This window comes from Micropterus dolomieu, linkage group LG19 (genome assembly GCF_021292245.1).
Source record: "Micropterus dolomieu isolate WLL.071019.BEF.003 ecotype Adirondacks linkage group LG19, ASM2129224v1, whole genome shotgun sequence".
NCBI lineage: Eukaryota > Metazoa > Chordata > Actinopteri > Centrarchiformes > Centrarchidae > Micropterus > Micropterus dolomieu.
Genome location: NC_060168.1, coordinates 32,065,306 through 32,079,519, shown reverse-complemented (window position 1 = coordinate 32,079,519; position 14,214 = coordinate 32,065,306). Strand labels below are relative to the sequence as shown.

Sequence of the window (14,214 nt, the reverse complement as noted above, 5' to 3'; positions counted from 1 at the left end):
CTCCTAGCAGGTCTCCCAGCTTGTGCGGTGAAACCCTTACAAATGGTTCAGAACGCAGCAGCGCGTCTGGTTTTTGATCAGCCCAAAAGGACTCATGTCACTCCATTACTCAGTGACCTCCACTGGCTCCCCGTGGCCTCCAGAATCAAATTCAAGTCACTAATGCTTGCATACAGAGTAACTACTGGGTCTGCACCCATCTACCTAAACCCCATAATACAAACTTACTTTCCTTCTTAGCCACACAAAGCAATCTCAGTCCCTGTTCTCATCTGTGACACCACGATGGTGGAACGAGCTACCACTCGCCATCAGAGCAGGGGCGTCCCTCTCTGACTTCAAGAAGCTCTTGAAAACTCATCTCTTCCGAGAACACTTCCTCTTACAACACCTCTAACTCCTAACCTCTAACATGCACTTCCTGTGCTCTTCTTCTTCCGTCCCCTACAATGATCTTGTATTGATTGCACTTTGTTAACTCTTACTTCCTCCCCTAGGTATTTACTCCATTGATGCGATACGTGCTATGAGTATTTACTTACTAGTATTTACTGCTCTTACTAGTATGTATTGTCAGTTGTAGACCTCGTGCTGTATTTGATGCTCTGCTGATGCTTGTGTGTTTGTGCGTCTGCCAAACGAGTGAATGTAAATGTAGTTTAATTAATGACCGAGTCCATGTAAGGACGGGGGTGGGCTGGATGGATGAGTCAAGTACACTCAGGAGGTTTTAGATGACTTACGTTACTTACATCAGTGGTTCTCAAACCCAAGGGCCCCTAAACCGACACACGTTAGACCACAGACCCCCATTTGATAAGATTTTGTCCAAGGGTCCCTGATCTGATGGGATTTTTGCTTTTAGATGTTTTATTACAGACTGTGTATGAAACCCATGGCCAAAACAGTCACCGTGTTCCTTATGGATGGAATTATAGTGAAAGTCAATTATTAGATTTTGCTAGAGACCCCCTGGGACCCCCTCAAGGCCCCCGATTTGACTTACATAATGTAATGACTTTAACCCAAACCATGATCTTGTCCTAGACCTTCTTTTCCGTTGCCTAAACCTAACCGAACTACCACCGTATCACAACGTTTACCTCGCGTCAAACACCATGTGATGCTCATGCGATACGCCTGTCGCCCTACTGGTACTTGCTCGTACATGTCGTTTTGGGGAATGGTTATATATTTGCTTTCTAAAGGACATATATGTTGTTCTGGGACATTTGACAATCGACCTATTTAGTCGTTTAGTTATGAGGACATGTTGGAAAAAACTCCCCAGCCTCCGTCCTGATATCTGATCTGGACGTTTGACCAATCATCCTTGAAATAGCTTCTTTCTAGAAAATATCTTGCAGTGAAAATGAACCGCTGCTGCTGCTGCTGCTGCTACAGGAGGCCGCCAGCTGGTCCACGATGCCACAGCGGGAGGATCTTGACCAACACTGTGGAGTCAGAAGAGTTCCCCCCTGACTTCATCGGTTGCTCGGTGCACCTACATGCCCTCTCTGCTCACTGAAAAGGTATTGTTGTAATCTTCCAGGGTTAGCATATCATCAGAGAGGAAAGAATTTGCTCCAAGACTAAAAGCCGCCCTCATTATTTGAAATTAATCAATATTTCCAGCGGTAACTGTACTCCAGCTGAAATAACACCTGAGTACAGTTGAGTATTTGTACCTCACACCTTCCTCTCAGCTGTGGCTCGCTGATGACAGGCACTCTGTCCCTACCCGGCTACATCTGCAACCGCTGAAGTGAAATTACTGTAATTTTCTGGGGAGAAAAAGCCTCTAGCCGCCCGGCTAATGGTCACCATTACAGTTTCTTTTTTTCTGACGGCGAGCCAGACTGCAGAGAAACAGGAAGTCCTCTGTCTGTCAAACCGCAGGACCGCATGAGTTTGATTGAAAACACCTGTTTTAAATCAGTAATCATTTAAAGGAGGGTAACTGTAGCCGAGCAAACCGATTACGAGCGCTTAGTGTGAACTTTGGAGGTCTGGTGAAATAGAAAAACGCCTTTTCGGTGGATGTTTATAATTTCATCCAAGCAGCTGGCATAGATAAAAGGGAAATTTTAGGAAAGGTGGGAGATGGTTTGATAATTATTATGGTTGCAAGAAGGTATTTTTCCTCTTTCGCTCCATAAACGAGGAGAAAAATATAATTTCAAGGATATAAACCCAGTGGTTCCCAATCTTTTTTGCATGTGACTCTTTATCACAAGCTAAAGAGTAAACACAAGTTGAGAACAATTCAACCAAAGGGTGATTTTTTCCTCCTCAGGTTGTGTCACCTGAAGGGTTTGTTTCAGCCGGAGGAGGTTAAAGTATCCAGTATTTCCCACACACACACACACAAAAAGAAATTCAGGAAAAGCTTATTTAAATTTCTGAGTGCCGACTGAGTGCAACAGATTGTGAATCTCATGAATATCAGGAAACAACAGAAGGAGGGGAAAATGCAGATTTGGATGAAGCGGTGTTTGCAAAAACTGGCTGCAGCCTCCTGTTCTCCTTCAGACGGCCGATTGTTACCATAATACGAGAGCTGGCCTGCGGGCGTAGTGATACACGGGTCTACAACAAAGTAGTTCCAAGAAAGAAATGTGTGTGTTTGCAGTCTCTTTTTTTTTTTAATCAAATGTTTAAAAATGTGTTTGTGGCTTAAACTCTTTGTTTCAGCTCAGTCTGAAAACCCCTCCAGAGCTCATGTTCACACATCAATATCTCCATCGACGCCAGCTTATGTCCGAATATCTGAACTTTAAACACTGTGAAAAGGGTATTAAAAAAAAACAAAAAACGGTTGTTAATAATTGGACAAAAACTGGAGCACTTTGACCTTTCGCTGATTGTTTACATGGAAATATTTAACTCCGGCTGTTGCAATCCATGAAATCATACTCGGTATGTGGGAGAGAGAGAAACAAACACTCAAGAGCTTCGGAGCTTATATAAACCGAATGACAGGCAGCACACACACACTCTTCATCTCTCTCTTCATTCAAAGGGCAGAGCTTTCCATAGAAGGAGGGATTGTGTTGGATTGGACGGGGGGGGTTCAGTACTATGAGTCAGCACACACACACACACACACACACACACACACACACACACACACACAGGTCGTTGTGTTACCATAGAGACAGCCGAGTTGGTCAGCGTAAAAGCAGGAAGGACGCCGCCAGACTGTTAATGTGGAGCCTGGCGAGGCGGGAGGGAAGGGAGGGAGGAGTTAGAGAAGGAACCCTCATTAACCTCTGACCTCGTCACTCTTGGCTGCTAATAAATGATCCTGAGTGATATTTGACCTTTGACCCCCCCCCCCCCTCCCGTTTGCCCGGCTGGTTCAGCACCTGCTGCTCTGTGTTGTTTTGATCTCAATCTCTGCAGGTTCAAAGTCCAACGTGCGTCTGTGTTTGTGTGCGTTAAGGCCGCATGCCAACAGGTAGGCAGCTGTGAACTTCAGGTAAACGTTTCCAACCCAGTATTTTTGAGAATATCTCCTCACAGCTTCCCTTCTAGTTGGCCAAGACATGCTGTTGTTGTGTTTCCCACTGGATTTTAAGAGACTATGGTGGGTGGGCCTTGGACCCTCTCAGGGGGGTCCGGGCACATGCTCCCCCAGAAATGTTTTTGTACATGTTAAAGTTAAATTCATTTATTTGGTGCAAAATTACGAGGCTATCCATAAAGATCTTTGCTCTCTTGTAAACAATGTTGTGCTATTTTAAACTATTTAATCATAAACACATTGTAGAGCTATAAATGGTGATTAAACAGCAACAAAAGTCAACAAATTTATTTAATGTTTTTCCAGCAACCCTAAATCCAAGAATAGAAAATAGCATAAGTAATTTCCCAAACATTTTATTGTTGTTGTTTTCTTTTTACTTTAAATGGACACATGAAATATATTTTACACTTTCTGTGAATATAATCCAAATAATCTCATTTCCATCCTGTATAGACGCCTTATTTTGAACACCGGACGTTGTCACGTGTGTTTCCTCCTCGCGCTAAATCCATCCAGTCCGACCCAGTTTGATAAATAATGTTGTATGTGGTTCTCGTGTGTCGTAACATGAAGACTTCACAGTCTCTCCTCAGGTCAGACTCTCAGACTGCAACACTTGTCTTTGTAAATTCGCTAACCTGCCCGTCGGCTCGCACTGCTCCGTTTCAGTGGCTTTACCGTAAATGCTTGAATGCGCGTGCACTCCAAATTAAATCGCCTTCTCACAAACGAGTGACAGAAACAGACGCTACTGTAGTTACCTCAAAAGAAAAGTGGTCGTCTCCAGTCGGATGCCAAAGGTGTGTGAGCGTGTCTTCATAATGTGAATTAAGACTGTAATAACTTCATTTTGATGGCATTTTAACAGCTGGCAAATATATTTTGCATTTGCGTTACGTTACGTTTGAACCCTTAGCCATATTTCTGTATGAAATGTATTTCCAGCACCGGAACGCGTGTTTATCTGTAGACACGGGGGCAACTCTCAGACAGCTTGAGAGGCAGTTTAACTGGCGCTGCAAATTCAAACAGGAGAACCAATCAAAAGCATCAGAACAGGTTCAAACTTTACCAGACGGCTGTGGCTGGAAACGGCAAAGGAAGACATTGTGCACACGAAAAACATGCAAAGCAACAAAATGAATATTATTCAACATATAGCTGAGCTTTTTACAGAAAATGTCCAGAAGCAATCATGAACATTTTCATGGGTAACTGTAACTGACCTCCTTTAAAGTGATAAGACAAAATGGTTAATGGGTTCATGTGGAGCGTTGTGAAGAGAAAATGTTTTGATTTTGGCCTCAAAGCATCTCTAATGAAGTCAAACTGCAATTTGAAAGCTACTTTTAGGTTTAGACTTATATTTGACTGATCTACTGATCAGCACCAGCAGCTGGGGTTCAAGGGCCTTGCTCAAGAGCACAGCAGTGGTGCTATTGAGCCAGAGGTAATCCAGGGTTCGAACCGGCGACCACCTGCCCTTCACGAGACCTGCCACTGCTGCCACGGGAAGGTAAACGTCCAAAAGCATCGACTGGAATGACTGCAGACAAATAATGGTAGTTGCAATTTTGAATAAATGCCAATCTCTGTTAGTCGTTCCAGACCTTTGCTTTGGGAAGTTTTCACTAACTGGAATTTTAATTAAATACCCTTGATGTATAATATATATATACTATTGTACAAACAAAGATTCAGAAGGTGTATTATCAGGCTGTTCCAAGGTGTTTGCTGTAGGATTGTGTTTTATGGCTTCATTTACTTCCATTTCTGTAGAATAACCAAAGAAGCCAACGACACAGTTTTTGTCATCAAAACTGAGAAATAATTCAAAATTTCAGAGATTTACAATTTTCAGTGATCAAGTAATGATTGAACAACGTCAAGTTATCCCTACAGTGAAATAATGAACAAAATACTTTCATTTAATTGTTAATTTTATATCTACAAAAGCCTGTTTTTGTCTTTGTCAGTTTGCTGCTTCCCATTTAAGGTTTTAAACAACTTATATTTCAATACAAATTATAAATAAGTGTTGTTCTGAAACGTTTGACTGGTAGTTTTCTGTATTATTTAATATTATAATATACCTCGTTTAAAATATGTATACTGTGCTGTTAATCACTGCCACATACATTTTCTCTCCACGTGTGAAGGATGGAAATGAAAGTGGAATACTGTACCTCCGCCTGCGGCGTCCCCACTGTTCCCAGTTCCTGTTTGTAACCCCACCCGCTTTGATCGCCCAGTGAATGCACAGAGAGCGCCACTTTTTAACATTTAAGGAACATGTTTATTGAAATAAAATCTCGCCTTTAGCTGTAAAAACACAACAAAAGAAAAAAGAAAAAATACTGTACATGTATTTCCCCAGAAAGAAGAAGAGTACATGATTGAGCAGATGTGTGTGTGATTTGATGTCGTGTGGCTTTAAATCCAGCTAGACGCCGTGAGGTGTGGCGCCTGCGAGCTCTAGCGTTAACAGGCTAAATATTAACCCAGCAGGAGCGCTAGCGAGCTGCTAACACCAGCAGGATCTCTGCTAGATCAATCAATTCAGCTCTCTCTCCATATATACATATGATGGTGATGACAGTGAATATGCAGGTGTGTGTGTGTGTGTGTGTGTGAGTCTTTGGTACAGGTATTAAGATGGTTTGAACACAAGTCTTTAAAAAGCAGGGAGAACAATGAAATGCCCTTGTTAAGCACACACACACACATACACACATTTAATGTTGCAACACAAACATCAGATGAAAAAGTACAAAACAAAATATTTGACATGTCGTTCACATATATATGTACAGTCTGAACATCGACACCTTATTGTGATTGTCTCCACGGTTTTCACAGTGCACGTGACATTTATTTTCATTTTCACCGCCGCCATCGCACGTCCATCAACGTGAAGCCAGAAAAACAGCTGATCATCACGCAGCTAACGGCCCCCACTCCTTCCTTTTTTTGTACATTAAATAGAATAGAGCAAGGCACTCTGGGTAAAAGAAGGCAAAAGCGGGCGCCTGGAAAATTACCTGCCATTAATCTGTGCAAACAATTGACTTTTAAACCCCGGTGATTGGGAACACGGCAAAATTAAAAGTCATATTTTAGCTAACCCGACAGGAGGTGCGGAAGGTTAAGAAATGGCTGTATTTAGTCTTAGTGTACCTTTTCCTTCATGGTGTAGTGGCTTTTTACAACCCTCCCTCTGTCCTCCTTATTCCCTTTCTTTCTTTTTCTTTCTTTCTTTACTGCTTGGCTCCCTGACCGAGCTGAAATTACCTTAAATTGGTCTGAACTGGATGGAAACACTCTAAAGTGCTGCTCACCCAGTCTAGTTTCAGGCCAAAGAAAGCCAAGAAACAATAAAAACGGGTACCCCAAAAAAAAAAAAAAAAAAACACAACTCAGGAATTCACAGTCACTCTTTGTCACACTTCAACAAGCTGATCCGGCCATAAAGAGCAGCTTTAAAGCTCGAGTCAGCTCTCCAGAAAAGAAAAAAAAAAAGAACAGAAAAACACATTCAGACTTAATGAGGATGTCAGCGTGAACCTTTCAATGCTCGCACAAAGAACTCCAGATTCAAAACACCTGTGAATGAACAAAAAGGAAGAAACTCATAACCTCCTTCATTTAACCCACCGTGAAAAGGTGAAACTAAACACAAATAAAACAAAAAGAAGAAGAAGCTAAGGATAGACCCATATGGGATTTCCAATATCAACAGTGAACCGATTATTCAAGACTTACGTCTGCGTAAATCATCTTTTTGTTAACTTTCTTATAGTTCAGGAACTCTCAATTAAATAATGTAAGAATTGAACATTTTAACGTGCAATTGTGGAACATGAATACACACAAAAACAAATCGACACAAACATATAGTGTGAAACAACCCTCTATAATGTTCTGGATCAACAGAGTTCATTTTTGGGGGGTTACGGTCACCAATTATCAACAGATAAATATTGGTAAGCCCATATTTGATCTATCCCTCATGTAATCCTTCATGGTGTCCATGTTCAGGTGAAAACCAAAAACAGAACAGAAATGGTGAACACAACCAAACCAAAAATAAAAAAAAAGGGAAAACGGCTGTTTGGAAGTGGGTGCTGTGCAGGGGAATCAGTGCAGCTTTGGTGGAAGAACACTGGCTTTGCCAAATAAGTCCCAGCGTGACTACCACACCCGGTTGGTCCAATAAATGTCCCTCTGGTACATTGACGTGTTTGCGTAGTCTCCTACCTGTTTGCTGCTGTATTTGGGCGGGTTGGCCTTGTAGCTGTAATCCGAATATTGGTCTGAGCCTGTGGAGTTGTTGTCGCCCGTTCCCACGAAGGTGTTGGTGGCGGGGAGGTCCTGAACGGCCTGGTGCTTCTTGGAGGCGGAGGGTGACTGTGGCTGCAGCTGGATGGAGGGTAGGGGGGAGTTGGAGCGGTAGTGGCGGCCCAGGTCGGGGCTTCCCGGCGGGTAGTTAAGGGGCAGGTGGATTCTGGGACTGTCGTTGACGTTGTCGTTGATGAGGTTGAACTTGAGGCCCTTCTGCAGGCTGGCCTCCTCGTCTTCCTCCAGTGGCTTGGCCGGTTTCGGAGCTTTTCCTTTTTTGCTCTTTTTCCCTTTGCCATTTTTGGGGCCCTGCTTGGGAGCGTACAGGTCCTTGCTCTCCTTCTTGCCAGCCTGGTAGCCGCTCTTGGTGTCCTTCTGCAGTCGGTGTCTGATGACCACCACAGCCACAATGACCAGAATCACACCAGCAATACCCGCGAGGCTGCCGTACAGGATGTTGCTGCGCTGAGCAAGGGCGTAGTTGGGATCTCCGGCAATGTCCCTGTCCAGAGGGGTGTAGAGGCTGTGGCCCACCAGCGCTTCAATGAGGGACACATTGGACTTGGTGTCATTGACAAAAACGTGGACTAGGGCGGTGGTGTGGCGGGCCGGTTTGCCTTTATCGCTGACCTTTATTACCAGGCGGTGCAGGCCATTGTGCTTGCCGGTGAATTCCTGCGCCAGTGTGATTTCCCCGCTGTTGGGAGAGATGTGGAACAGGCCATACGGGTTGCCTCCTGTGATGGTGTAGGACAGCTCAGCATTGGGTCCAGAGTCAATGTCCTCAGCCTCGACCACTTCCACACGGGTGTCTGGCGGGGTGACAGGTGACATGTATGTGTAGGAGGAGTTAGCTGGTTTGGTGACATAGGGGGAGTTATCATTCTCGTCCAGGACATTGATGGTAACACCCACATAGGAGGATCGAGGTGGGTCACCAGCATCCACGGCCTTCAGACGGAATGTGTAGGTGCTCTCCTTCTCGCGGTCGAAGGAGATGCTGGACAGGATGGTTCCAGTGCCGTTCTGGATTACAAACTTGCCATTGTCCGGTTCCACAAACAGCCTCACGCGGGCGTTCTCACCTTTATCGGCATCGGTGACGGTCACAACGCCAACAGGATTGAGCGGAGCCATGTTCTCGTTGACAGAGAAGCTGTAGCCGCTTAGCATGAACTTAGGGTCGTTGTCATTGCGGTCCAGAACATTAATCACCACCGTTGCAGTGCCAGTTTTGCTAGGAACACCCTTGTCTGCTGCCGCCACACGGAACTCATAACGATCAGTTTCTTCCCGATCCAGCAGGTTCTTCACACGAATGTCTCCAGTGTTGGAATCGATTTCGAACAGCCTGCTGGCCGAGAGCTCGATGATGCTATAGGCCAGCTCTGCGTTGGTGCCACTGTCTGCGTCTGTCGCTGTGACGCCCAGCACCATGTCACCTGGCTGGTTGCCTTCTGGAAAGTCGACCTCGAGCAACGCGGGGGAAAAGTTCGGCGTGTTGTCGTTCATGTCCGTGACCTGGACTTTGAGGGAGTTGGTGCTAGACAGGGCTGGGTTCCCAGAATCCACAGCAACGATTTCAATCCTGTAATCCTTGACACGCTCATAATCCAGCGGGGTAGTTGTCTGCAAGAAGTATTTCCTCTTCCGATCGTTGGCTGACTCACTCGCAGGTCGCAGCTGAAATGGGACGTCACCGGCAACCACGCATGTCACCACCGCATTTTCCCCCTCGTCACGGTCTGACACCTGGACCAATGCCACCGGCGTGCCAATGGGCATGTCCTCAGATATGTTGGCCACGCCGTCCTGGTGTATCACCAGGCCGATACCACGGATCTCAATGGCCGGTGCATTGTCATTCTGGTCCCTGACGTTGATGGTCACCAGTACTTTGGAGCTCTTGGAGTTGGGTCCACGATCTTTGGCGACCACAAAGAACTTGAGGAAGTTCTCCTCTTCACGGTCCACCAGGCCCTTGACGTAGATGATGCCTGTAGAACGGTCAATGCGCAGAAGCCTCTGGACAGTCTCCGACGCCTGATGGAGGCTGTAGTCGATCTCTCCGTTGTTGCCAGTGTCTGCGTCATTGGCTCTGACCTACAAGGGCAAAAAAATTATATTTTAGTCACTTGGCTTTCAAAGCATCCAGGACAACTGGTTCAGTGAGTGAGAGTGACTTGCTCAAGGACACTTGTGCTAGGTATACCCTGAAACCTCCTTACTGAGTGACAAGCGCTTAAACCACCAGAACACACATGACTTTAACAAATCACTGCCTCCACATGACTTTGAGTCTCTTCTAGTTTGTTTTTAGAAAATGTTCTTTGTTATGTTTAGAAGGTGTTTGGGTAAGTACATTTTAAGTTTGGAAAATGCAGAAAACACAATGGAAAAGCGAACTAAGACAATCTATTGGACGTTAGCCTTTCATGGCTTGCTCTGTTTTGATGACAGACAGGAAATCTTTAGTACTAAACGCTTTCAACTTCACAATAAATGTCCAGACTTTGTTTTGTTTTGATAATTAACCAACCAACCAACCAACCAACCAACCAACCTCCCACCTTCATGTGTCAGTCTTAGGCAGATTCCCTCTAAATGTTTTGATTTTAAGTCAATTAGATTCATTTCTGTCTACTTATAGTCAAAATTGATCTTCAAGCGGAGACTGGCAGCCAACGAGGATGGTCAAAAATTGCAGTCCATCAAATGGCCCCTTGAGGATGGCTCCAGAAGCGATTCAATCCCCATAGACCCCCATGTTAAAAGCTTCTTTAGGCCAGCCTTAACTCCACCTCTTAGCCCATTTTTGGGTTAGATAAAGTTGGTGGCGCCGCCCACACATCATGTACTCTACATCCATGTTTTATACAGTCTATGGGCTGAACACAGTTAAATTTGAATGATTATTTTAGATTGTTTGAGTTACAACGACTCACGACCATTACTAATACAACACTACAAAGCCCTTTGTAGTTTCCGTAGGGGGAGGGATTTTGCTGCTGTGTGTGAAACATAGCCGACGATCAAAGCTGAGTGCACACACCCACACAACAACATCTAACGGCCATGCAGCGGGTCATTGGCATCTAATGGGCAGATGAGTGAATGTTAATGTTCCTCTCATTATGAGAAAAGCCCCAGCTCCTCAGGGCCCATTAGAAGACAGGAGAGGACAGACCAGCGTCCGCCATGATGCGGCTTCCTACGCCCAAACCCAAAGTAAATGGAGGTAATTACTCAATTAGGAGGTACGATCAGTCAGCAGAATATCACTTAGGATGTACTCGTTAGGACACCTTTGTATCTACACATCTAATACTTTTTAATTGAGTTCATTCGATGCCACGGCTGCTGTTGAGAAATGTGGGTCGGTGCGTAGTTTTAAATGATCTAGTTGTTGAACAGCTGATTTAAACCTCCCTGGTGCTGCTGGTTCAGCGTTTTCTACAGGCTTCATGTGGGACTTACAGTAATGTAATTAGGGTTTTTAAAATTTAAGGCCATTATTCCTTTTAAAGCAGAAACTGAATCTGAGCCAAGCTTGCACTCAGCAAAATAATCTCCTAAAATTTAGGTCCTAAAAAAAAAAGAAAGAAAAGAAATGTTGGTTTCTTAAAAAACAAGAAAAGAAATCTGCCAGTGGGGTGAGATTATTTGAGCCTATTTAAACAAAGAGTAAAACTCATGTTGTTTTGGGCCAAGGACACAGAAATCTATTTAAAATTCTAGTGGAGATGTTTTTCAAGTTTGACATTTTGGGAAATACGCTTGTTCAATTTTTAAAGAGTTAGATGAGAAGACTGATACCACCACCACCACCACCACCACATCTTTGAGAATTAACATTAATTAAACAATTAAGGAGGATATCAGGGTTTAAAGGGTTAATGCAGAATCTCACTCAGGGATTTTCTTTTTAACACAGACTCTAGATCTTACTGCCACATAATAAATATCTGGTTTCCTGCCTGCTCAGGATCACCGACTGTGACAGGCCGTCACCGGCACACTGGGGGTGACTGTGGAAGTCACTGATCTAAGTCAGAGAGGTTAAGGTTAAAAAAAGCATGAAAGTGAAATTATAATTTCTCCTGCCCATTGATTTCCTTTCCTCCGGTGCGGCTTTAAGCTGCAGACATCACCAAACAGCGGTGAATTATCGACGGCTTCTGAGAACTGTGTATTGAACAGTCGAGCTGCTGTGATGAGGCCAGAGCGGCGCTGGCTGCTCTCCAAGCCCGCTCTGTCCAGGCGTACAGCAAATATAAACACTGTTAATCTCCCAGTTAACAATTAACCAGCGAGTCCGGCTGGTTTCTTGAATAAGCGGACCTGATTCTCTGCACGATTTCGCTGTTATACTACAGTAAACCTCTGATTTCTCCAAACTGTCTTTCAAAATGAAACCATCAATTTCTAAACGGGCTGCTTTCCTTCAAGGAGGCTATTAGGTTTAGCTTCTTCCTAAGGAAAAGAATCTATCGCAGTTTTATCTCCTGTCTGGTGTATTGTTGAATAAAATGCACTATAATTACATGGTAGTTCAGTGTGGACAGCTGGTTGTCAAAGAAATATTTAATGTTTTTTATCGTCTTTGTTGGAAATGTTGGCTCAGTCATTAGTGAAAAATGACTGTCAATAATCTCATGGTCTTTAATACGCTCCAGATTTGAAGAGATCCTTCATCTGAAAAGGGGGCAGTAATACTTGTGGAACAATGTGACAGATTTTTACAATCATCTAATTAATCAGTCAAAGAAATATTATGATTACTAGTCCATTATAAGGGCCCGAAAACCTAATTTCTCAATCAGCGTCTTTCTTACTCTGACTGATTGATGGATATGTGAACATAAAACTGCCCAAATCTGCTGAAGATAGAACAGTTTTTGTTATTTAACATGAGACATTTCTGTGTTTTTCTACTGGTTTTAAGGAAAAAGGTGACGTCGCATACTTGAGTGCACCAATCAGGTGCAAGAACAATATTTAAATGAATATGGGATGACAGCTGTGGGGTTGTTTGTTAATGAATTCTGATCAAGACCCACTTACTTGTTTCCAATGGGACTTTCAACTTTAAATATTCACAACTAATTAAGCAACAAAATCAAAATATACCAATAACATTTGTCTATATAAGTATTATTTATATCGAACTAATATTTTAACTGACACAAATGTTTTTTAACCAAGCATTTCATGGTCCTCTTCCCCAGATGACTGAACTTCCTCAACTCCATCCACTTGGCAAGACCATGAGATTTGTTTTAAAGATCTGGAGAATGTTTTTTGTTGTTGTTGTTGTCAAATTAAATATTCATGACTAAAGAAGCAAAACAATCTCAGCTGAAAGCTCCATAAAAAAGCTAGTCAGTGGACCTTGAGTTGAGTTTTTTTTGGTCAACCTACTGTTTTAAAGGTTAGCAAATGAACTTTCACGCTCATTAATATTTAATGTCATTAATATTTAAACACTGATAGGATGGGTTTAAGAATATCTTTAGAGAAAGGCGCACCTGATGATGTTCATTGTGACTATTAATGCCTGATGGGAAGAAAATCCATGTGTAATTGGAAGGCTTGATTTTGATGTGAAAGAAAATAGGTTAAAATATATGATCCTCAAGAGGCATGCTCCTTTAAAGAGTGAGTCAAAAGGCAGGGATATACATGTCCGTGCCGCTATTGGACGACTTAAGCAGGTCAGGGCTGTCAGTCAGCGCCGTCCCGCTGCCTCTCAAGCATCACTCCTCAAATGCATGTTAAGTGAAATGAATTCTGCGGCTCTCTGAAACGCAATGAGCCACATCCAGAGCAATAATACCAATAAGCCCCGTGGATAATCTCATGACTGACTCAGATTAAGTCATGCACGGCTCGCTGGAAGGCTGGCTGGTCGCGCCGCAGTCACGGAGGGAAGTAAAGGGAAAGGGAGGAGGCTGATACAGGGAGGTGGCTTTGTCAGGATGTTCACCGAGCTAAACCGAACCTTCCCGCTCTGCCCACTGATGGTGGCATCACGTACCGCCCCCCCCCCGGTTGAGGGCTCAAAGGTGAAGTTGAATCAGTGGTTAATATGTGACTACACACGGCGATCCCACGCCCTGCTTCACCTCCACCGCACCATCTGTCTGTACGGATAATTGAGCAGCATATTATGTGCAGTCACTGCGCCCTGTTGTCCTGCAGGCTCTCAGCGTTATCACCGACTGGGCCAAAGGTTCCACTGCAATGTTTGGTGGACAAGAAAAACTCAAGACACCAGGAGGGACAGATTTACCATCAATTAAACTCACTGGTTTCATTTAGGAATTAGAATATTTGCACGGGTTTGA

At 43.8% G+C, this 14,214-nt stretch overlaps 1 protein-coding gene across 5 annotated transcripts in view; it reads right to left on the bottom strand.

The window, feature by feature from the left end:
- pcdh1b (protocadherin 1b) overlaps nt 1–14,214 on the bottom strand; it is a 220,269-nt gene that overhangs the window by 190,672 nt on the left and 15,383 nt on the right. For all 5 annotated transcript variants that reach the window (XM_046030257.1, XM_046030259.1, XM_046030260.1 and 2 more), the window contains one exon: nt 7,787–9,970. In XM_046030257.1, coding sequence (XP_045886213.1) covers nt 7,787–9,970 — 2,184 coding nt within the window. The remainder of the gene's footprint in view (nt 1–7,786; nt 9,971–14,214) is intronic.